Source organism: Hevea brasiliensis, chromosome 14 (genome assembly GCF_030052815.1).
Source record: "Hevea brasiliensis isolate MT/VB/25A 57/8 chromosome 14, ASM3005281v1, whole genome shotgun sequence".
NCBI lineage: Eukaryota > Viridiplantae > Streptophyta > Magnoliopsida > Malpighiales > Euphorbiaceae > Hevea > Hevea brasiliensis.
In genome coordinates, this window is record NC_079506.1 from 23,200,509 (window position 1) to 23,227,799 (window position 27,291).

The window sequence follows — 27,291 nt, forward strand, 5'->3', positions numbered from 1 at the left end:
CATAGAGTAAAGCCACAACATGAGGATGCTCGTTCATTTAATTTTTATAATTGAAATTAAATTCATTGTTTATTTTTCTTAAATATTGAGTATAGGAATATCTTTTTCACTTATCAAAATTTCAATTAGAAAAATTAAATGAAAATCTTAAAACAAGAAAAACACTAAGCAAGAGAAAAAATAAAAATAAAAACCACAAATTAGAAAATGATTTTTTATTATTATTTAAGACAATATATTTGAGCATATTTATCATTAAATTCGCTATCATAGACGTATTCTTCTTAATCATACATTATTTTTTTTTAATTGCAATTATATGTCAAAGGTATTTTATTGTTACAATAAATATTTAAAAGAAAATAATTAATATTCATTTAAAAATAAAAAATTACTTTAATTTTGATAATTATATAATCATTCAAAATTTTAATAAAAATTTAAATTGTATTTAACATAATTAATTAAGAATTTATCATTAACAAAGGTTTTAGCATGATTTTAAAAATGTAAAATATAAAATAAATATTAAATTATATTATATTAATTAGATGCACACTCAAAAGGACTAATTGAGGTTTGAATTCAAAATTCTGTAAATTTTAGTACCATTGAGTTCAAGCACATTAAATAAATTATATTAATTTTATTATCTTCTCTCTGTACCTCTTGTTTGATCAAATCTGCCCCTTCCATTCTTTATATAAACTCTCCTTCTTGTCCACAAGAAGTACGGAGAGAGAGACACAGAGAGAATTAACAACAATGGAAGACAATGATGCATGTATCCATGGCTGCCCTCATTGCCAGCATACGCCGTCATTTTACTACTTCTCTACCTGTTCTTCTCCTCCCCAACATATCCCAAACTGTTCTTTTTTCCATGATCATGATGTCCTTACATTCCCTTGTTCTTCTACATGCCAACATAAATGCCCATCACCACGGCCACCTGTTAAAGCCGAAGAGATCACACCACCCCTCAAGGTACGGCGGACCAAAGAAGATATAATTAAGGAGACTACAAAAGAATATCGAGAAAAACAGCCTACGGTGCAGTCCAGGCTCCCTGAAATAGACGAGGAAGATCCATGTTGGAGTAATTTTTCTCTCTCATTCATACCTAATCAAATAGTTTCTCTATGTTCTATAATAAAATGAAGACGCAGGTTATATATGCAGCATTATTAATTACAGTGTAGAATAGCAATGAATTGAGTATTTGTTAGTATCTGGCCTAATTGAATCTTAATAGAATAAATTTCAATAATATATAATCGGGTTCAGAATAAGTTTGAATTTTATCCGCTTAATATAAGAGTTGCCGAAGTTATATCAAATTAATTACATGACTTATTGACATGTTTAATATAAATAAGAAAACCATTAAATTTTGTTTTTCAATTGATTATTTGTTCTTTAAAAGTGTGTCTCATATTAGTTATTTATTGGATAATGTAGATATATCATAACAATTAACACTCATGATAATCTGATCACAATACTATCATCAACATCTTTTAAACTTTATTTGGACAGTCCTATTGTATCAAATATCAATGCAATTTAATGGTGGTGGGAAAGAAAATGAATAAATAAAAATATTTTATTTGACCAAATATCTAATTATATTGATATATTATAGGTAAGAGTGTGTGTGATTCTTAGAGTCCTTAATCAAATTAAAAAACTGTATCAAACTAAACTTATTTTACTATTTTGATTTGGTTATGAAATCATCTTATGATTTTTATTATGATAATTTAGGTATGATTTTTCATGTAAATAATTGCATAAAATTGTTTCAATACCAAAACATGAAATGAAACCATTTTAAACCAAAAAAAAATTAAAAAAAAATTGTAATTATTTTTAAAAATAGGGATAAATTATGAAAACAAAAAAAAAATATTGACAAAATTGAAAAAAAGTGAAAATATTTGACATTTTTTTACCTTAAGCACGGAAAATGGCTCATATGAATGCAGGTGATCTAAGTCTTTATATCACAGCACTTCAGCATAGCCTAGTGATAACTTGGACTTCTATGATCAGTCCCTACATGCTAGCGGCGGTGATGGGTGGTGGAAATGTAAGAAAGTAATGATGTCTTGAAATTACTTAATTAATTAATTAATTACTTATTTCTCTTTGTCTTTGATTTTAAAAATTAATCAGGTGGGGAAGGCCGAGGCAATCCAGAGTTCGCTCTTTACAGCGGCCATAAGCACAATCTTGCAGTATAAATGGGGTTCTCAGCTTCCTGTGATGATGAAAACATCCGACGCCTTCATAAGCACTGCCATCTCCATTGCTATATCAACTAACAATAAATATAGTGCCACACTTCTTCCACGTCAGGTTAGTTAATTGCCTCATTTCGTCAATGCTTGCTATCTATATCCTATACTCTCTTAAGTTTAAATTGTCAATAATTTGATTAAAATTGAGCAATGTTGAAATCAACACATCCCAACTAACCAGTTCACTATATATATATATATATAAAATCCTAAATAGTAAACATGGATCCATTGCTTGTAGGGCAATGAATTCAGAATTTTCAAACAAATTCATGCACATTCATGTTTCAAAATAGTTATCGAAAACCCTAAAGCATTCTACTCACTATCTATCAAATTTCACAACAAAATCAAGGAAGAAAAATGGCAATAGGCCTATTCAGGGTTAATAGAAAAAGCAGTCAGAAAGAGTGAGAGAGAGAGAGAGATGTACTATGTGAAGCTCAACTTCTGGTGAGAAGTAAAAAGTGATTGAGGTTCAATCGTAGTCACCTCAAGCTCATTAGGTTCAAGTGATTGAGGTGAAATTACTGAATCGCAATCAAGAGATAGAAAACAGTGAGGAACGCAGAAATTTAATCGTAGGAGGGATCAATTAAAATATATAATTTATTGATCATTTCTTTAGGTATTGATTGAATAGATTGCTTAATTATTGATAACGATAATTATGCAATGATTAAGAATTGTTATATAGCTATAAATATAGTGACAAAATTAAATATTTTAACTTTTTAAATAAAATTAACTTGCTAAAAATTAAATGGAATTGATATAAATTCAAAAATACAATGAATGTTAATATTATGAATTACTAAACATAGTGGTATAAAATTAAAAAGTTTGTACAATTTATCTTAAATCTAAAATTTTCAAAACAATCAAGAATAACAAATTCAATTAAAATTATAAATTAAATAAAATAAATGACATGGTTCACTACAACAAAAGTTAGAATTAGCAGCAAAAAATTTTGCAGCGACATTAATTTTATTACTATAAAGTTAACATATAGCATCAACATGAATAATTATTGTTAATGGTATATAAAAAAGATATAACAATAATTATTATTCATTATTATTATCATTAATAAACTTTTAGTAGTAATAATTATTACTGTCGATAACTTTTTTTTACAACAACCATAATTTTATTGTAAAATACCTACAGTCATAATTTTTTAGCAGCAACATGCAGCAATTCATATATTACTGCAAAAAGTATAAAATTTGCTGTCATAAGTTTGTGTCATAAGTTTGTGACAATAATATAAGAATTGTTGCATGTTATTGTCAAAAAATTATAATTATAAGTATTTTATAATAAAATTATGATTGCTGCAAAAAAAAAAAATATTGGCAGCAATAATTGTTGCTATCAAAACTTCATCAATGATAATAACAATGAATAACAATTGCTACTAAATCTTTTTTATGTACCATTAGCAGCAACTGTTCATATTGCTGCTGTACATTAATTTTATAGTAGTAAAATTAATGTTATTGCAAAATTTTTGCTACTAATTCTAATATTTATTGTAGCGGTTGCAACTTCTAATATTATGAAAAAAAAAATTTTTCTAATCAAAGTATGAAAAGATTTTAATAAAATACAGATTCCAACAATAATAATGAGATTATGAAAAGAAAATTACTAAAATTTTAAATTAATAAAAAAAAATAATGAGAAACTATGTTAGACTTCATTTTGATAACTTTTAACACTTGAGCAGTCTAGTTCCCCCAAAAAAAATGATAGGAGTAATAAAAAATATTACTTATTTACAAAGTTACCATTATACCATCTAAAAACCTTAAATTTTCAAGAGGTCTAATGCTTCCCCATCTAATGTTTGTCTATCCTTGGATAGAAGGGGAAAGGGAAAGATAGGTAGGGGGTAAAATTAGGGTTTTCAAAATAAAAAGAGGGCGAAGGTTAGAGGCGATAAGAATGGCAATGGGTGGGTCGAAAGTAGGGATCGTTTCTTTTGCCCCTGCTCCACAGTAGATCGGGATCAGGGTCAGGGTCAGGGTAGGAACTTTCTCACTAGAAAGTAGAGCAGGGCTCTTGCAACAATTTTATTTTTATTTCAATTTGTCATTATGAAATATAAATTTATTTATGAAAAAAATTATAAATTAAAAATATAAATTTAAATATAATCTTAATATTATACATATATTTTTTATTAAAATTATAATATTTAAATATATAATAAATACATAAAAGTAAATTATTTTTAATAATAATAATAATATTATTATTATTATTATCACCGGGTGGGTTACAGGGATTAGGATGGGAATACCTTCTTTCCATTACTGCACGCACAATATACTCGAATTTGAGATAAATCGAATCGAATTCAAGAAAATTTGTTATTTTTAAAAGGTTATTTTTTTTTTTTTTTTTTTTTTTTTTTTCAGTTGCTAAGAGAGGATTGTTGCAAGTTAAATTAAGAAGATGCATAAAATGGTAGGCTTACAAATCCTTCATTAATTCTTTATTTATTTACAATGCATTGATGATAGATCACATCATTAATTCAAAATTTATTATTTATAAATTAATAAAATGATGACAGCTCTATTGTTACTTTTTTTATTATTATTTTTTAAAATTAGTACATAATCGAGATAATGGTATTGATAAGTGTTGGGTGTAACTACAAGTTTTATTGTGCTCTTAAAAAGAGAATTTATATTTATTTTTAAGAGAATGCATTACTGAGAAGGATAATCGCATTCTAAAAAAATTAATCTTATGTAAGCCTTAAAACAGGCATATTAAATACTTTAGTAAATAAAAAAAAACAAATACTGACTAAATATTATTAGTAATACACAAATAAACATAAATATAAAGATCAAGCGTGATAGTTGTTTTATGTTTTCCTATGAATAAAAGGTAAATTATAATTTAATTTTTAAAATTTGATAAAATTTATGATTAATTTATATATTTTTAAAATCAAGAAATTGAATTCTTAAAATTTGACAAAACTTATCACTTACTCTATGCCGTTAGAATTTTATTAAGTTACCGATAATTTTAACAAAAATAATAAAAATGCCTTTAACTTTATTTTCAATCTAAAAATAATTTAGTATCTAATATTTTATTTTCTTAATAATTTAGTCCCTACGATTTTGTTTTATTAATAATTTAGTCCTTTATATTTTTAAAGTGTGGTTCCCATTAAATTAAAAATTTTAAATTTAAATTACTAAAATATGGATTAATTACTTTGAGGTCCTTAAAATTTTGCTTAATTATAAAATTATCCATATATTTTATAAATTGATCTTTAAATATTGTAACTATTTATAAATAAACCCTTATAATTTTGTAAAATTCTATTTATGTTATTATATATATATATATTGTGTATTGTTACTATTATATATAAAAAAATATGACTCTGAATACAAATTGTTATTAAAATAAAATTTTAAAGACTAAATTATTTTTAGATTAAAAATAAAGTTAAAAGTATTTTGATATTTTTTATTAAATTTAATAAAAATTTGACTATAATTTTAATGATATGAACTAACTTATTTAAGAAGCGGCTAGGTTTCCTCAAAGCTCCTTAGGTTTAATATATTTTTTTTCTAAAATAGGTTTTTATTTATTTTTACTTTTTCAGTGGCTGTGCTAACATGGTCTTTTTGTATACTTTTGTGGGTGGCTTTTTACATTAGAGGTTTAAACTATCCATGAGACGCATACAAGGAGCAAGTATTATTGCGTCCTTGCTCCAAATCATCATTGGTTTCTCTGGTGCGGGGGTGCTCTTTGCAAGGTACAATATATATATATATGCGGGGGTGCTCTTTGCAAGGTACAATATATATATATATATATATATATATATATATATATATATATATATATATATATATATATATATAGTATTATCAAAGAAATGCTATAGACACTTTTCTTAAAAAATTTATCATGTGTCATTTTTTATTAATAACTTTTTTTTATATTTTCTTATAATAATTATTATTTATTTTTTTTAATTATCAATATTATTTATAATTTTATCTTAAAATTTACTATTTAAATTATTATTTTATTTAAAATTTAATTTTTAAAAATTAAAACCTTTTGCGATTAAATGCAATATTTAAAAATTATTTATGTTATTATTTTTACAAATTTATTTATACAAAAATATTATTTACCACATGTCACACTCTATAATAATAATAATAATAATAATAATAATAATAATAATAATAATAATAGTTTAAAATAAAAAATAATTTAATAATAACAAAAATAACAATAACAATAATAATAATAATAAAAGGTTAGTGGTAGCCATTAATTTAAAAAAAATTAACCATTAATTTATGATCTCATAATCAACTATCATATAATTTAATTACTTTAAATTATTATATATCTTTAATAAATATTTTTATTATATTGTTATACTTTCTATCATTTTTATTATAAAATCTTTGTCAAAAAATTTAAGAGATAAAAAGTGTAGTCTATATAAAAAATTATAAAAATAAAATATAGAGATTTGACTTATTTATAATTATTATGTATTAATTTTTATATTAATAATTTAATATTCTTTTTATTTCAATTTTCTATGATCAATATATGTATATATATAATAACCATAGGAATATTTCCAAGGAAATGCCACGTGGCACTTTCCCCAAAAAACTTGCCAGGCTTCATTTTTATTAATAACTCTCTTTTATACTCTTTTATAATAATAATAATAATTATTATTTAATTTTTTTATTTATATTTTAATTATCGATATTATTTACAATTCTATCTTAACATTTATGATTTAAATTATTATTTCTTTAAAATTTGATTTTTAAAAAATTAAAACATTTTGTGATTTAATATAATATTTAAAATTACTTATATTATTATTTTTATAAATTTATTTATATAAAAATATTATTTACCATATGTCACCCTCCATAATAATAATAATAATAATAGTTTGTAGTAAAAAATAATTTAACATCAACAATAATAATTATTATTATTATTATGGTAAAAGGTTAGTGATGGCCATTAACTTAAATAAAATTAGCCATTAATTTATAATCTCATAATCAACTATCATATAATTTAATTAACCTTAAATTATTTTATATTTTTGATAAATATTTTGATTATATTGGCATATTTTCTATTATTTTTATTATAAAATCTTTGTTAAAAATTTAAGAGATAAAAAGTGTAGTCTATATAAAAAGTTATAAAAATAAAATATAGAGATTTAACTGATTTATAATTAGTATGTATTAATTTTTATGTTAATAATTTAATAATCTTTTTATTTCATTTTTCAATTATTATTATTGTTATTATTATTATTATTATTATTATGGCTATTGAATTGAAATAACAAAATAAATGAGAAATATTTTACTGTTATAAAAATTAAATTCAAATACTTTTATTACTGTTTTTCAATTACATAATATTTAATTATAAAATTAAACTATTATTTAAATAGTTTTTATTTATTTGTCTACATATAATATGCCATATGAGATATTTAATACATGTTAATCACTATTTTTTCACTGAGTATTTTCATTTCACCTAAGTGCTCTCAAATCTTTTTTTGATTTATTCCATTTCTTTCAAAAGTTATTAATTATTCTATTTCTTTTAAAAGTTATTAGTTCTCATTATCAAAATTTATTCATTTCAATATATTTAATTAATATTTATTTAATTACTGATTTTTTTAATAAATTTCTTATTTAATATTTCTTAAACTTTTTAATATTTTATTTCATTATAACTATATATCAAATGTAATTATAACTAATATTTTGATTATCCAAATTTCATTATCATTAATTTTTAATAGAAATATTTTTCAAATTTTAATTAAATATCTAAATTTTTATGCTTAAATTATCTCTCAACTATATTTTCATATAGAAGCAGAATTTCAAAAATAAAATGCAAATATGATTACATCAAAAATTTAACTACAAGTAAAGATGATTAAAAAAAATAAAGTTATAATATTAAAATTATAAAATTTATCTTTTGAAAAATAGGACATTTTTAATATTTATTATATTAATAAAAAATAATAGCATTTTAAAATTTTAATTTTTATGAAATATATTTATCTTATATTATAAATTTATGTAAAACGATAACCATTTTTGTGAAAGAATTATTTTATAAAAAATATATCAGATTAATAAAAAAATTACACATTATAAAAATTTAAAGATATAATATTGTTAAAGAATAATGTAATAAAATGTTATTTTTAATTAATAATAATATTATACATTTTCATTATTATTAAAATTAAATAATTCAATTCATTATTAGTAATTTAATATATTTATTTAATATATTAATAATAAAAAATTATATTTATATATATTTTAAATAATATTATTTTCTCATTAATGTAATATATTTTCTGTAATCTAGATACATAAATTATGAGATAAAATATAAAAATTTTATAAAATTTAAATTATTTTTGGAATAAAGTAATTTTATTACATTTTAATCGAAGTAATAATAAAAATTACTATTAATATATGTATAAAAAGAATTAAATAGGTATTTTAATTAATTACACCATAAATAAATCTAAAATTTATTATTATAACAGATTAAATTTTTTTTAAATTAAATTAAATAAATAAAAATTTTAGTTGAAAATTAATTTAATGATAATAATTTATCTTATTTAGAATGTAATTAAAAATTAAATTAACAAATAAAATTATAAATTATCCATGCATAGCATGGGCATCATGCAAGTATCTATATAAAATAAAGAGATATTCTCAAGAAAATGATACGTGGCACTTTCTTTGAAAAGTTTATCACGTGTTACTTTTCATAAATACTTTTCTTTATACTAATTATTATTTTGGTTTTTTATTTTTTTTAATTATTATTATTATTTACAATACTACCTTAACATTTATGATTTAAATTATTATTTTTATTAAAATTTAATTTTTAAAAATTAAGACCTTCTGTAATTAAATGCAATATTTAAAAACTATTTATATTATTTTATAAATACTAATTATTATTTAATTTTGTTTATTTCTATTTTAATTTTTATTATTATTTACAATATTACCTTTACATTTATGATTTAAATTATTATTTTTTTAAAATTAGATTTTTAAAAAATTAAGATCTTTTATAATTAAATGTAATATTAAAATTTATTTATATTATTATTTTTATAAATTTATTTATATAAAAATATTATTTGTCATATATTATCCTTAATAATAATAATAATAATAGGTCACTGATAACTGTTGGTTTAAAGAAAATTGACTATTAATTTTTGGTATCATAATCAATCATAAATATTCTCCTCTATACTAATTATTATTTAATTTTTTTATTTCTTTTTTAAGTATCATTGTTATTTATAATATTACCTTAACATTTAATATTTTAATTATTTTGTAATATATAACTACTATTTTAACACATAATAAATGACCATAACAAATAAAAAAATATTTTGCAATTAAAAAATAAAATACAAAATTTTAAAAATCCAATGTGTAGGACATACAATGCTAGGGGCTGATGATTTAGCAATATGCATATAAATAAATTTAAAGTAATAGAATTTAATTGTTAATAAATAAGGTTCTACTTAATTTAACAATATGAAAAATAAAAAGACCTCAAGCCAACACAATTTTACAATAATAGTTATTTTTATAAATATATAAATTTAATTACATATCAACTGCTTATATTTTATTACTCAAAACAAAAAAATTTTAATATATATTAAAAAATGCTAAAAATGATTTCATTAAATCATGGTATATTATGTTGTACTGTAAGATAAATTGTAATATATATGTTATAGTAAATTATTAAATTTTATGATCATATTTAACTTTCATTATTTAGTAATTAATTATGATTATATTTTCATATATAATCTAAGTAATTTTTTTTTATGTATAAACAGAATTCTATTAGTTTAATTAAAATTAAAAAATATATATATATATATATATAACCAAAAAGAAAAGGCTCCACAGAAGTTTCTATTTAAAAAAAGAATTGATTTGAAGAATAAAGTTTTTCTTTTCAGATTGTACAAATTATAAAAAATAATAATAATATTGAAAACAATAGACATTTACATTGAAACAAAAATTTTAAATTTTTGAAAGTTTAAAATTATTTAATTATTTTTGTATATAGAATTTTGTTTTGCATGCTTTGAAATTTATAAAAATAAAATTTTTATTCTCTTTAAATATTAACAAAATATTAGAGTAACTATTATATTATAATAATATAAAAGTAATTATTAGAGATCAAATGCTTAGAATAAATTTTATTTTTAAATTAAAAATTATAATATAATTTCTTATATAGTTAAAATCATTTTAGAATCGAATAATAATGTTAAGATTTTAATTTATATTATTAATATTAGTTAATATTTATAAAGATATTTTTCTCCATTCATACATTCCTCCTCTCATTTGCACATAATGAAACGTGTATCACAAAAAAGTATTGACATTCAATTAAACCTTTAAAAATAAACAAAATCTATTCCAAAGACTTTAAAATTAAGTAAGACTTAATCAAAAGTCTTAGTGATAAATAAAGCAAACACAGCTTTAGTAAAAGAAAATATCTGATAAAGTTGAAAAAAAAAATCTATAGAATATAAATGCTAATCTAAATAGGAATTAATTTTAAAGTCCTAATCTAAATAAGAATAAAGTTTCAACTAACCTAAATTAACTAAGAACACAGATAAAACTTTTTTGGAAAATATAGTCTCTAAATAGAGCCAGGAATCCTTCCAAAATTGGAAAATCACAAGTCTACAGGTATGGTCGCATGCATCATATAGCCAAACTTTGTGTTTTTAGGCTAGCACGTGACTTGGACGTGTACCATTCTATGCATGTGTGATTTGGCTCATTTTCTCTCAAAAACTGTCAAGGATTTAGTGATTTCAACACCAAAACCGTGCCACACTTAGCCAAGTCCCTATTTAAGTCCAAGGGACTAAGTCAGCCTCCACTTTGTTAGCCCAACAAGTAGACTAACAAGAGTGATAAAAGTCACTTAAGGAAGCCAAGCACACAAAAGGAACAAAGGAAGAGAATTTGACAAAAGGGAAAATTGTATTGCTCTTGAAGTAATACTTTACATGGCTTTGTGTAAAAGTTGCAATACATTTGAAAATATGGAATGTGAATGCAAATGACTTGCCTAAGTCCCTATTTATAGGCTTCTCCATCACTTCTGGCCAAGTGATTCCTTATCACCAACCTTTAAAACTTAGTTGTATACTCATTGATTCTTAAGGTTCCTTATGAGCAATTTTGATAAGATTCAAAGAGATATTGCTCATAATCAAGACATAGGAAACTTCCCCTTAACAATTAATGCATTCTCCTCCATGAAGCAATTGGATTGCACCCTTCTTGCCTTCTAGTCTCCTTTAATCGATCCCACCATATGGAAGCCCCTCCTTTCAATCTATATGCCACCAATATCATCTTTCATTCCTCCAGAATTTTTGCATATTCAAAGAAACGATCCACCTTGGTCAACCAATCAAGGAAACCTTCAATATCAAGGTCTCCACTAAAGGTAGGGATATCCATCTTCAATTTGAATTCATCATCTCTCCTATAATTTTGTTGGAGATTTTGGCCAACTCTTCCTTGTCCTTAGCATGAAACGTACCTAAAATCCATCTCCTCTTTGTTATTTGTATCATCCTCTACTACAATTATTCTTCTAGGATTAACAAGAATAGGATCAATTGCAGCTCTACTGGGATTAACCCCTTCAGCTTGAATGAGCTCTTGATTCCTATTTCCACCAATATTCAACTTGGTGTACAATTGCTCTTGAAACTCCTGATATTAGTAGCCCACATCCGTTCCTAATTGCTCCATAGCATTCTGCTATTCTTTGATCATTCTCCAAACAGTGGGCAACCTCTTATCACTGTCATGAGGTTGATTGCTACTAATACTACCAATATTATCTTAATGAAGAAGAAGTCCCTACTCTAATATCACCTAATGCGATGAATAGTGTAGAAAAAAATCGACACACGATCAATCTCTTGAAAATAAATAAGATATAATCCAAGATCTTAAAATTAAACAAGACTTAATTCAAAGTCCAAGGGATAAATAAAGCAAACAAAATTTTATTAAAAGAAAATATCTGATAAAGCTGAATAAAACTTTAAAATACAAGATTACATGAGTATTTATAGAGTTTCAAATACTAATCTAAGTAGAAATTAAGTTTAAAGTTCTAATCTAAATAGGAATAAAGTATTAATTAACTTAAATTAACTAGAAAATAGAGATTTATAAAAATATTAAAAAAAAAGTGATAAAACTATCTAGGAAAATATAGTCTAGATAAAGCTGGAAATCCTTGCAAAACTGGAAAATCGTAGCTCTGTAGGCCTGGTCCCATGCATCACACCGCCATGCTATATGTTCTTAGTAGGGTTGTGCACTGTTCTTGGAGGAACCGAACCGTATCGAACCAAATTTATACATATGTTTTTTAGATGTATTAAATACTTTCAATATATATATATATATTAATTCTTAATTATATTTATATCTTATAGTTAAATATTATATGATTAATAAATAATTAAAATGTAGATTATATGATATACTTATACTATTATATTATATAATATATTAAATCCTAAATTATATATACACTTAAGTATAGCTAAAAGATATATTATATATTAATAATTCAATTTAAAATTTAAATGCTAATTTAAGAATGACTTTTTAAGGAAATAATGACATAAAATTGTTTTAAAAATCGAGAACCGAACAGAAATCGTACTGATCCGAACTGAAATCGAAGAACCAAGAACCATACCGAACTGGAACCGAAATAATGAAGAACCGAACCGAAACCGTACTGAAATTTCTATTCGGTTCCAATTCCTAGCCAAACTCCGAATCAAATCGGAACCAAACACCCCTAGTTCTTGGGCTGGCATCGACCTGGTCACGTACCATTTTATGCATGTGTGATTTTGGCTCCCTTTTCTCCTGAAAACACATTGTTTGTGTTAGATTTTTTTTAATGCCCTTATTAAATTTTCAAATTTGTAAAGTTTTAATTTTAAATTTTAATTGAAGTTAATTATAAAAAAAATTACAATTATTGTTGATATATAATAATAACTAATAAAATGCAATTTCCTTCTTAAATTATTAAATATTTTTTTATATAAAATTTTAAATCCTTGAAACACTTGGGCTTATATCTAGTTTTATTTAACTAAGAAGCTCTAATTTGGATTTCTATTGTTGCCAGTCGTATTGCTATTGTCGCTTCTATTCCTCTTGTTACTGTCACCGGAGTTGGGTTGTATCAACGTGGATTCCCAAAGGTAATTAAGACGTATAAGGGTCAAGCTTTGATAACCTATTCATGATTTGCATAATTCATAAGAATACATGAATTGAATAGCATAATTGATAACACTTTATTTTCAGCACATTATAATTAATTTTTACAATTTAAAATTTTATTCAAAACTTAAAATTTACCTCTGGTATCTTTAGCATTTAATTTTTGTTTTATTAAACTCCACCAACCTTTATGCCTATATTATGAAAATCTTTTAGCACTCAAGACAACAAAATTTTTAAAATATGGTACTTTAATTCTATTATATATGAAATATTTAGGCACTTAGAATGAAACAGTCAAAGTGAAAAACAATTTTAAGAGGGACTCAGGAAATACTTAGGGCTTTTTCACCTGTGAAAAACCATAATGGTTTTCTAGAAAAAATTTCTAAGAAAACTAGAAAGCATAATTTTGTGTTCATATGTGTCAGTTTTTCAAAATTTAACTAAAATTTGAAAACAATTTTAAGTTATTTTCCACTTCTTTATAAGAAAAGTAAAACAATTTTAAGTTATTTTCCACTTCTTTATAAGAAAAGTTCTTTTTCTAAATGGAATATAATGATTTTCATATCACCAAAATTATACTATAACTTTTCATAATTAAAATTAAATAATTATTAAGAAAAATAGCTATTTTCAATGATAACAATTTAATCATATTATTATAAAAAAATAAATAATACATTTTAAAAAATTTTGAAAGTAATTTAAGTTTTAAATATATTTTATAATAATTTATTTTTTAATTATGAAAATGTGATTTTTTATTTTTTAAATTACAAAATTATTATATTTTATTAATTTATAGGTGAACATATGTTTCCTGTTTTCCCTTGATTTCCATTGAAAATAAAAATTAGAGTTTTCATAGAAAACAGAAAATAAAATATAGAAAACTGTTATCCAAAAGTAAATAGGCTCTTAGAATAAATTACAATTTAAAGTCACTTGGGGTGAAAAGTAATTTGAAAGTACTTAGGTTGAAAACAGTAATTTTAAAGGCATTTAGGGTGAAACAAAATTTCAAATCTTTGGAAAACTCTAAGCGTAATATAATATTAGGAAAAAAAAATCTTAAAAATAACGCTCACTTTCTTTTTTAAGCCACTTAGGGCGTAAACACGTATATGCATGAACATAATTACATGAATGCTTCTACAATATGAGTTTTTTTTTTTTTTTTTTAATAATCCATTCTGATCTTATTCTCAAGTGAAATTTTTTTTGTTATTTTTGCCAATATAATTTTTGATACAAATGATGATTGTATAAAGTTTTAATTTATTATCTTTCGGAAGGACAGGTTTGTATTATGAGATCTATTTTGGATTTTTGGTAGTTTTAGCATAAGTTAATTTAAAGTATCTTTTATGCGTGTTAGTCGATTTTGTTCAATAGTTAAAGATGTATCATTCACTTAAATGTCAGGATTATGTCGTTGGTTCAGACATTTTTAAGCTCCTCAAATCTCAATACACTATGTAAATTTACTTTGTTGTTAATTTGATTCATTCATGGTGGACGTATTCGCCATTGACAAAGTACATTTGCTGCATAACATTCATTATATCATTAGACAAATTCTCAAAATCCTATTTCATACCCATTTCGTACCTTTTTTTTTCTTTAACAGTGACTATGGTTTAAATAAAATGTTTTTTTCATGAAAAATTTTACACAGAATAAATTTATTGTTAACTTAAGACACAGTATATACGGTAAGATCTACATATAAAATAGACGAAACTCATATATTTATTTGTTGAGTTTAAGTAAAATTTTCTATTGTTGAGTCAACTTATTTGCTAAGTAGTTGCCATATGGGTGGATAGTTTTCATTGAAATTGCACGTTCTATTGTTGCATTTTCCTCCATTAGAGTATTAAATTATGCACGATATGACGTTTATTTTGATTGGTTTAATGTTTGTAGTTGAAGAAGTGTATTGAAATTGGACTCCCAGCAATATTTATTGTGATTTTCTCAACCCAGGTGAGTGACATGACTATGGAAACTTTTTCCAGGTCTTCTTGTGTGTAGCTAACATAATAGATGACATGATTATCATTTTTTTCAAGTTCTCTTATATCTTCCTAGCATAATAGGAAAAATTATGCAATGAAACTAATGTACGTACAATAATTTTATTATAACCGTTGATTGTGATGGGTCTCACGTGAGTTTCACCATGATCAACGACTATGATTAAACCGTTATATATAAAACAGTTGCACTAAAAAAAAGTTCACATAACAGGGAACAACTTTTAACCTGACACCCAATTTTACATTCAATTAACTCATTTGAGTTTAATATAATCAATTTGAATTTGATCTAAAATGTAAATAAATAAAATTTATTTTTATGTTTTAAAAAATAATATTTTGACCTAAAGATAACATAAAATTCATAAATTGGCTAGAGATTGAATTAAATTTTTTTTCCTATATATTGTACCAAAAAATATATTTTTTCATAGGGCAATTTATCCATCTTAAAAAGAACACCTGCAACGACCCTGATAGAAAATAATCCGAACCGATCAATTTTCCATCTTTTACTAGCATGTGATTTGTCATAAGCAGATGGTAATGAAAATTTGATGTGCATTATTGCTCAGTGCCTATGATATTACAAATGTTGATGTATAAATTAACCTCTAGGGTGTAAATGAATCTAACCAGGTTGAGTTTTAAAGAATTCAAATTTAGTTCATCAAAAAATTTTTGAACTTCAGTCAAGCGCAAAATTAATTCATGTCGAATTCAAGCTGAATATCTATAAATTCAAGTTTGACTCATTTAGAAAACCAGCTCTGAACAAGTCAAGTCAAACCAAAATTTTTATCAAACTGACTTTAGAGCAATTTATGAATAATTTAACTCATTTACAGAGTGAGATTTAGAAATATGAAGTTTAAACTACATGCTTTTTATTAGCTCTCATATAAAAAAAATTTTAATTTTTGTAAAAAATTAAATTTAAATTACAAATAATTATATTTAATAAATACATTTTATATATTATATTGATTATATCATAAATTTAAATAATATATTATTTTTAAAATATTCATAAATAAAATAATAAATATTCATAATATAATGAAAAATAATAGTTAATATAAATATTTTTACAAGCAAACCAGTTCATAAGCCTACTTAATGAGTATACTATGAAGTCGACTTGTGAGCCTCCAAACAAGCTGATTCATGAGCCTTAACGAGCCAAACACTATAAAACTTGAGCTTGGCTCATTTATTAAACGAGCTTAAAAAAATTGTGTTTAAGCTCGATTTATTTTCTAAACCAGTGGAACTAAGCCGAGCTTTTATTGAGCCGAATCTTGAGCAGCTTACGAGCGATTTGGCTCATTTACACCCCTATTAATTCTTAAATTTTATTTTTAAAAAAAAAGTTTAATAACACCTCAACTTTAAAAATGAATTCCCATCTCACCAACGAATATTATAATTTAATAAACTTAAAAAAATTGAATAAATAAATTAATCCCCACCTTTACCAAAGAAGTCTATTGATACTTTTAACTAGTTCAATTTTTCCTTTTTTTTTTTAAAAAAAAAGAGTTAATATCACTTCAATTTTAATATTGACTAGGATTATAAGATTTATTTTACTCCACTTTTTTAATTGTACATTTTAAAAGTCATGCTACCATTAGATATTTCGGGTGAAGGTTAAGAATTAAAATATATTTTCGTATGATATATATCCCTTACTCTTAAATTTATTATTATATATTATATTTTCAGAAGAAGTTTTCATTTTTTGAAAAAAAAATTACCTAATATTTGTTAGTTTATTTTTCTTGTTTGCAATCAGGTGTTTTCCCGTTTTTGGAAATCAGAAAATAGCATTGCTAGGCGATTTGCAGTCACATTATCGGTGGCATTTATATGGACTATTTCAGAAATTGTGACTGTTTCTGGCAAATTCGATAATGCTTCTCAAGAAAAACAAACCAACTGTCGTACTGATCGTTCTGGACTCATTGCTGCTGCACCTTGGTGAGTTTAGTTCTACCAATTCAATCCGCTGAATTAGTCGCATTATCGTTTTCTCAACCTCAGGCTAGAACCTATTATTTCATGTTACAGGCTAGAATCTATCTCTGAAAATTAAATTTTTTGAATTAATTACATCATTCTGTGATTGAAAAAAATTATTTAATGATATAATATTTTAGATTTAATAAAAAAAATTCAAAATTTTCCATAATTTTTATAATTATATCCCATCATTTTAATTTTAGTGATTTTGTTTAGTTTTAAAAAATACTTACAATAATTTTGTCTATTTAATCAAAATGGCTAAATTTTAAAAAATAATTTTTTTTTTTTTTTTTTTATGTTTTAATTGTCCCGTTTTTCTTTTCTTCTCCCCCTACTTCTTATTCCTCCTTCCCTCTTACCAACCCCCAACTCCTCCTTTGACCTCTATCTTTCTTTTCCTATCAGTCATTGTTATCTTAACAAGAGATTATTGGCATCAATAACAGCTAGATCGCCATCTTGCTATGTAATGTGTAATTGGTGTAACGTGTGTATTATTAGTGGATTTTATGTTAATTTTTCTAGGAGGCTGGTAGGCGTATGATCTTGAGTTTGTCAGTAGAGAGAGGGTTTGAGTTTTTACAAAGTGTGACTGTCGTAAAACCTTCTAATCTGGTTTAGTGTTGCTTTTTTAGGAATGACAATTGTTTTTAAATTCAATTTGATTTGCTTAAATTCGATCAATTTTTTTTTTTAATTTGATATTGTGTAAGGTGGGGAAACGAAGAGAAAGTCATAACCTACCTTGCATAATAATTTTTTTATTAAAATATAATATGCTTTTATAGATTGTATAAAATATTATAATTTTAACAATAAAATATAGGTATATTATTAAAATTATATTTAAAATTTATATTTCTAATTTATAATTTATTTTTTAATAAATAAATTTATTATATTATATAATAATAAATCTGCCCTGCCTGCCTCCCCAATGGGGAAGTCCTACCTCGACTCTAAATTCTTGTGAGGCAAGGACGGGGACCGATCCCCGTCTCTAACCCACCCTTTTATCATTTTTGGCTTTTTCATAACATTACTATGATATTTTGAAACTATTCAATTTCTATAATTTAAATAATTCAACTATTTTATTTCTTTGGACTAACTTGACTAATAAAAAGTTGCTTTAAAATAACAATAAGAACTAAACAGTACATAAACAAAAAATAAGTAGACTAAATTTATATTTTTCAAAATAAAAAAAATTAAATAATTAATTTTATTAAAATATAGAAACTAAATAATAATTTTTTTATTAACAAATCTTCTTCTGTTACAATTTAATTTGTTTAATTTGTTGGTCTACCCAATTTGTACACGCGCAACCTGCGTCCAGTCTCATGACTCTCATCCCATCTGGTGACAGAGAATTGAATCGGTAAAACTTTCAGTATATACTAATATCTTACTTCAATATATGCAGGATAAATATACAATTGATCCATCCATTTCAATGGGGAAATCCCACTTTTGAAGTTCGTGATGCTTTTTTAATGATGGTCGCTTCTATTGTTGCTACCATAGAGGTTTGATTTTTCTTCATTTATAACTAAATATGATTGGTATTTAATGATTTTGAACCCGCGCCACTTTGTGCTTAGCTCCTTTATTTTACTTTCCCCTCCCATTGATACGACTATGTTTATGCAGTCTATTGCTACATTTTCTGCCGCAGCAAGACATAGCAAAGACGTTCGTGCATCCCCTCCTACACCCGATCATTCAACTGCTAAGAAGGCATCATGCTTATCTCACATAATCGTGGGTCATTTTGAATTTTTATTTTATTATTAAATTTAGATTTTTTTTTAAATGACATTGAAATTTCATAAGATTATGAGGGATTTTGGCTAGTCCAAAATAAAAAATATATATATTTTATCTAGTCTCAGTTGATGTAGCTTATAGTTGCGCTGCTTCTGAGCTTTTGGCTTTGTTTTTATCTAATTCATACACTCAAACAATGCTGCAAATTAAGAGAGGAAGATAAAAGAGTTGGATAATATTATGAACCAAGACCCTCCCATCCTTCCTCATCCCCCATCCTCTTCTATCTATTTTGAAAACTTTCCATATGATATAGACTTGTTTATCTATGGAAACTCTTCACAAAATTTCATCCCATTTTATTAATGAGACTTTATTTTCGGCAGTCTGATGATGAAAGTTCTTATCGCTCAAAAGGATTAGAGAGTGCCCTGCCCATTGTACCTTTTGTACTGCGTAATGCAATCGGGTTTCAGGTAACAAATAACGCACATCTTTTAGAATAGTATGTTCATATAGTATGGGGTAAATTCTTCTAAAAAATAAATTAAAAATAATAATAATAAAAGAATAAATCACTCTTTATTATCTCATGTATAGATATTTTTTAATACACCCAAACTTGCTTTTTTATCTACATTACGTGTTTATTAGTAATGAAAATTAGGGTATGATTTGTATATTAAAGATTCTATAAATGGCTGGTTTCATAGAAATTTATATACTAATTATAAGATCTTTCATATACGATAATCGGTGTTTCTGGATTCTGCATCACTTCTTATTAACTTTTATGGATTTCCAGGGAATTGGAACTTTTATTGATGCAGTGTTTGGTATGGGACTTGGCTCCATTGCTTCAACGTAATGACTAAACTTTGAATATCCAGAATAAATAGCTCCTCTGATCTTTACTTGATTATAATTTGGTGTTTCACAACCAACATTTATGATTTAACACTTTCACAATCTCAATTTTATAACTTTGTATGGCATATTTTGGGAAAACAAGAGGAAATAGAAATGTGTACATATGGATTTTTCTTGCCTATTCACCAAAGACCGTGAGTCACGGTTCCATCATACATCTTATATCTTTGATAAATCAAATCTAAATAAAATTTTCTATATATGTATATTGTATTTATTTTGGAAAAACAAGTTTATACTCATCGATCAATTCATAGATATATACATATATCCGTGTAGCTTGTATGTTATAAATGACTTATCTGTTTAGAATTAAAGTTGAAATATTTTTTTAAAATATTACAATTTAAATAACTATTTTACATTTTTGAGATTTTAATGGTTAAAATAGATTAAATTTAAATTAAATTTCAATAAATATATTTTGAAATAATATTTTTCATAAAATAATAATGCAAAATAAATCCTTCTTTTTTCTTTTTTTTTGTAATAGCAAAATTATAAACCTTTCTTTATTGGAGTGTATTGAGTTTTGTGCCTAATCCATGCTTTCTTAATGCTGTGAGCTAATTATGCTTTGTTGTCCATACAGTGAACATGTAGGTTTATTGGGATTAACAAAGCGAGTCAGCCCAAGGATTGTGCTTGTAGCAGCAATTTTTCTGCTTGTATTTTCTATGATAGGTAAACTACATCACCAAACCCCCACACAGCGCCCCCTCCTATATATATATATATATATATATATATTGGTATCTATTTTATCTTGTCTCAGTTGATGTAGCTTATAGTTGCGCTGCTTCTGAGCTTTTGGCTTTGTTTTTATCCAATTCATATACTCAAACAATGCTGCAAATTAAGAGAGGAAGATAAAAGAGTTGGATAATATTATGAACCAAGACCCTCCCATCCTTCCTCATCCCCCATCCTCTTCTATCTATTTTGAAAACTTTCCATATGATATAGACTTGTTTATCTATGGAAACTCTTCTCAAAATCTTGGCATATTACTGAAGTGTACACTCCTTACAGACTAAATAGACAGCGTAGAAAGTTTGGTTATGTTACTCTGTGACCACAAGAGCCTTCAACCTTCCCTTGAATACCTTAATAATCTCAGGGTCGATGCTTGCAAATTGTAGGGTTTTCATCATCGTCACTAAGTAACAGAAAGCAACATCTACATCCTAGACATTATAGCTCAAGACAAACTTTTTCTCACAACAAGGTTTCATGGTCATCATCATAGAGGTGGTAATCATCAATGACATGACTTCCACAAAGCAGAACAAACAGAGTCTCATAGCAAGGTTCGATCAGATAGAGTTTCTCACAAAGTCAACCCAGCCATAAACCCACAAGCTAAATTAGGTTGTGGCATGAACAAAAAAGGTAAAGAGAACAAAATCCATCAGTCTTACAGTCAACAAGCAAAGTGTCTCGCAATCAACAAATAAAGTTGACACCCTTGGTTTGTGTCCTGAGTTTCCTAGAAAATTGTACATATCTAGAGGATCCTTTGAAGCACTGTTCGACAATTTGGAATGGCTTCAGCGTAGCATGGTTAGCATTCTCAAAAACCCTGCCCAAGCTTTCAAGCATTAGCAAGCAGAAGGTGCGCATTTTATTTCAGCCTCTTCCTTGCGCGGCATCGTGATGTTGCCAATGTTCCTTTCTCTAAAAGATTAGAAGCTTTTACCTCCCCCTTGAGTAATTGGCTTTCAAGGTGGTTCTCCTCTGTTCTCTCTTGGGAGAAGAACTTTACCCCCTCAAATCGATTTGCATGGGTTCAATGCCATGAAATACCGCTTCATTTTTGGTATCCCAATTTTTTTGTTTGGCTCAATAACTTCTGTGGCTTTTTCATCTCTCTCGATAACAGCACCTCCAAGAAGCTGAAGTTAAACGTGGCAAGGATTCTAGTTTCGAGATCTAATCTAAAGTTTATTCACAAGATTATGGCAATGAAAATTGGCAGTATCAAGTATCATATCACCTTAATTGAAACAGTGCAGCAAGGCAGTCCTCATGGCAAGGAATGTCAATCCTCTGCCACCTACAGTTACAACATCATCTTCCCTTCTCTCCTCGTCATCCAAATCCTCTCCACGTGCCTAATCTGGACATCTGCATGAACTACTTTATCCCCCTCTCCCAGTTGATCTGCAATCACACTTCAAGCTACTCTGTCTCCAATGATTGACGATGCTCCCCCCCTTTTAGAGCTCTTCATTCTAGATCAAATGGAACACATACAGCCATCTTCTCCTATTTGCATCAAGCCACTCGGTGTCTCTTTTCTCAAGAACCCTTAAGTGTAGAATCTTAACAATTGGTCAATGGAAGACATTAGCTCCCATCTCTGTCCTCCTTTGAATCCAGTGTTGTTACTAGAAAAAGGGGCATGCATCATCACTCCTAGGCTTGAGCAAGAAGTGGGCCCTATTTTAGATGTTGATCCAGAACCCTTAATCAACAGCCCATTCTTTCATTCGACCCATATTCATCTAGCTATCTCTTCTTATTGCGCAAAATCTCACAAACGCGCGAATCGTTAACAAGTAATAAAGTGATGAGTAAAGTATTATTTCAATGAGAATTATATTGAACACTAAACTACATAGCAATTATAATTATCTAGACGATCAAAATTTATACATATGATGAAATAAAAACTAATTATTACTAAAGGCAAAATATTAACTAATTAACTAAATTGAATATTTATGAATAAAAGCATTTCAGAACTAGGGGTTCATACTTTAATTAACTACAATTCAATCTAATTTTTTTAATAAATGGGAAATTATCACTTTAAAGGAAATTAATTCTAACTTATCTTAAGTCCTCTCTCAAGGTACTCAAGTTATATTTTAATTAATCCAAATCATATTTTCGTGGTATTTAAATCAATTAAAACTCATTAAGTTTCTTGATTAATTGTTAGATCTATATAGAATTTCAGCCTATCTCTAGATCAAGAGCCCTAGGTTCAAAATCTTGTTCATCTAATATTAATTTTCCACATTTCAATTCTTCAATTAATATATAAAATTAATACTAAGTGGATACTAACAAATACTAAGTGGATATTAACACATTGTATGCATTAAAAATATAAGAAATCGAATCAAAACTAAAATCCCAAGTTATTGAATAAAATTAAACTAAATCCATAATTAAATTGAAAGTGCTACATCCCCAACCTTAGAATAAAAGAAACTACTCAGTCATGGTGAGTTTTACAATCAAGTTTATAAAATAATAAAGAAAAGACATGAGAAGAAATTGAACGAAAGAACCCAAATGGAGAATTACAGCCTTAGACTTTTGGAACTTCAGTCGGAACTTCCTCTGAAAATCTTACAAATGCCTCTCTCCTCTTGCCTTTCTCAAAGCTAGTTTTTGCTTTCTTGAAAGTAAAAAGGTTAATCCCTCTCAAACTCTAACTTATAGTATTTATATTAGTGAAAAACCCTTATCTCAAAGTTCTAAAAGCCTTAGAAAACCTCTGAGAACAGCCAAGAATCGTGGAAGGTCAAATTGGATTTTTTTATCATCGAAAATAGCACGGGCCATGTAATTTGGGTTAATTTACACAGCCCTACCCCGTGTAAGGCTCTGGGACTTGAATTCTGAAGTTTCTTGCTCTTAGGTGATAACATGGGCCATATTATTTTCACACAGGCCATGTATTTTTATGCATACAGGCCGTGTTATTTTTCCACAGGGCGTGTAATCTTACATCTCAGGAACATGGGCCGTGTTATGTTTTGGGACCTTCTACACTGCTTTTTCACATTCCGACACTTCTCCAATCACCTTTATACCTTTCCGGGCCATCTATGCACACTTAATGAAGGCCAAAAATCATGGGATCAGATCAAATTAAAACAAAAATTAAAAGATAACTAAATATGCTAGAAATAAACATGAAAGTAACTAAATACTAATAAAAGGAAATGAATATGCTTCCTAAATGGCTACATGAATCACTTCTCTTCCTTTGAGCAAGCTTAGCCTTCTTCTGTTATCCTTGGCAACAAGTTGAAGCCGTCTCGCCTTCTCAAGCAAAGATGTAAGTGTAGATTTGTTTCAAATTTGTTCTATTTTTTTGCCAAAGCTCTCTCGAGGTGGAAGGAAAAAGTTAAAAAGTCCTTAGACCATCCGATAGCGATATTAAAAAGATGAACAATTTCCACAGAAAATCGTTTCACTTGCAAAATTCATTGGACATTTGCCTTGACCCATAACAGGAAGCATGGCCAAAGTCATTGTTGGCAAAAAATTGGGCCTCGTTAGGTGGTGATGCAATATTTCCTAAAGCAGATTAAGGGTGACATGAATCTATTTCAAGGCAGTTACCAATAGCAATTCTTTCGGGATATTATAGCTTTGTTTTTTTCGGTTCTCTGTTGCTCATGGCAATCCCTCTCTTTCTCAAAGCAATCTCTTCTTTTCCTTCTCTTTTTTGGCTTGCTACAGCTTGGTTTCTCGGTATCTCAGGATGTGTTCTTTCTTTCACCTTTAATTTGCTTGTGGCTCCTAATTAGCATCTTCGTTGTTCTCTGTTCTGGAATCTTTATTCCTCTTTTGTTTGTTCTTGTTCCATTGTTCCTTTTTCAGTGTTGTTTTTCTTTTACTAGTTCTCTAGCTTTTAATAAAATCTTTTTGCTTATAAAAAAAAAATTGTTGCAAGTAGGAAAACTTGCGGTTTCTTCTAATATTACTGTATATTAATTTAGTTTGTTCACTCAATGCCTGATCTAATGAGATCATATAACATCTTTAACAGGAAAACTTGCGGTTATTCTCGCTTCTATACCCTTGCCAATTGTTGCAGTTCTGTATATTGTATTCTTTCCCTATGTGGGTATGTATCCTAACCTTTATATATATGTTTTAGTGACTCTCTCTATATATACTCTCTCTATATATACATTTATTAAAATTCTATAAAAAAAAAATATTTTTTCTTTTAAGAAATGTTACTCACTAAACCGGTAATAAGTAGCATGAATTAACCACTCTAATTTTATATTAATGATTCATTAATTACTAAGGATGAATTGTGTGCCTATAAATCAGTACACATTGCGACAAAACTTATTTAGATCTATGGATTTAAGACACATATATGTGAATCTCACTTATTTTATAATTTATTTTACAAGTAAGTTTCGCTCATATGTTTTTGTTTTGGATCAACATGTACTAGATCTAAGTAAAAATTTTCCCTAAACATTGTAAGCACTCTTGCATCGATCTAACATCTAAGTTGATGACATTCTGCATTTGCTTTTTATTAATTAGTATTCGTCATATTTTATACTTAGTTAATGGACTTTTTGAGTGCGACTCATTTGTGGGTTAACAGTTTCAACTGGTCTTGAAGATATCAATTACTGCGATTTGAATAGATTCAGGCCAAGGTTCATTCTAGGGTTTGCTCTCTTTGCGGGTGTCTCCATCAATAACTACGACAGTGCATATGATGTATTTTCTGGTCAACCCCTTCCTAATAACTCCTCCTGGGTGAGTATGCATGCTTCAAACAGATGTAGCTGCTTGTAGGGACTCGAACACTAATGAAACTGTTCCATTTTATTTTTCGTGGCTTTCAGTTCAATGACTTATTGCAAGTGATTGCCTCATCCCCACCAACAATTGCAAGTGTATTAGCCATCATTTTTGACGTTTTGATGGCTAAACCCTCCATAGAAGAAGGGAAAGAGGCTAAAGAAACACTGAAGAAGCCAGAGGAGGTGCTGCGAGTGGAGGTGGTGCGATTGAGACCTCTAGCAGATGATTTGAGGTCTTTAATTGATAAAAATCATTCAGCGGGTTCTCTCTTTGGGAAACTGTTCTCGCAAAAACATTGATACACTTGAATGTATTCATTATTCAGTATATTAATAATTCATTTTTTTTTTTGAATGTTAATATTTCACTTTGTTAAAGAGTGAGTGTTGCGTGATTTACATTTAGCTAATAAATAATTATCATGTATTAATTATAATTGATAAAGACTCGCTTATACTCGGCATTCACTTATTTGATTTGGTGCAATACTCAGCAATTATGTATTCATTCTGTTTTAATTCTGCAGTAGACACCGGAAAGGCTTAAGAGGGTGGAAATTCATTCAAACTAGAGGTGAGCACTATTCGATCTGAATCGAAAAATCAAATTGAATTGTCTTAATTTGGTAATTTGGTTTAATTTTTAAGATAATTCAATTCGGCTTAGTTTTAGAGAGGAAAAATGGTTGAACTGAACCGAACCGAATTACTTTATTGATTTTTAAATTGATTTATTTTTATAAAGAATTTATGAATTATATGTAATTTTATATGTATAAATTGTTTAATTTCATTTATTAATTGTTATTAGGTTCAAATCAAGGTCAAAATCAGACTAAATAACTTAAAAATCAAGTCTAAATTACAAAATCAATTCAAATTTAAAAACTGATCGGTTCAAACCGAACCGAACCGAAATAGAGCGTTTAGGTTCAGTTTGGTTTTTCATTCATTTCGGTACGGTTTCAAAAATATGGAAATCGATTAATTCAATCTTGATAATTTAGTTTGGTTCAGTTCAATTTGAAGTAAATACTCAGCCCTAATTCAAACCAAGCTTGAATTGTATCAAAGGCTTACTTTTCTTTGCTTCTCGATCCTTTTCCGTTAAGGGAAATTTTTATTAAAACTCAATTTATCATAAATTCAAAATAAA

General features: G+C 26.3%; 1 protein-coding gene across 1 annotated transcript; it reads left to right on the forward strand.

Annotated features, from left to right (window-relative positions):
- Positions 1 to 649: 649 nt before the first annotated feature.
- Positions 650 to 26,435, forward strand: LOC110650670 (nucleobase-ascorbate transporter 4-like). The gene is made up of 15 exons (XM_058134457.1): positions 650 to 1,099; positions 1,989 to 2,092; positions 2,179 to 2,361; positions 6,011 to 6,111; positions 13,677 to 13,752; positions 15,710 to 15,769; positions 17,621 to 17,805; positions 19,280 to 19,382; positions 19,507 to 19,584; positions 20,010 to 20,099; positions 20,429 to 20,487; positions 21,146 to 21,237; positions 25,349 to 25,426; positions 25,931 to 26,088; positions 26,178 to 26,435. The coding sequence occupies exons 1-15, from the start codon at positions 766 to 768 to the stop codon at positions 26,433 to 26,435; spliced, it is 1,959 nt and encodes a 652-aa protein (XP_057990440.1). The 5' UTR covers positions 650 to 765.
- The last annotated feature ends 856 nt before the right edge of the window (positions 26,436 to 27,291 follow it).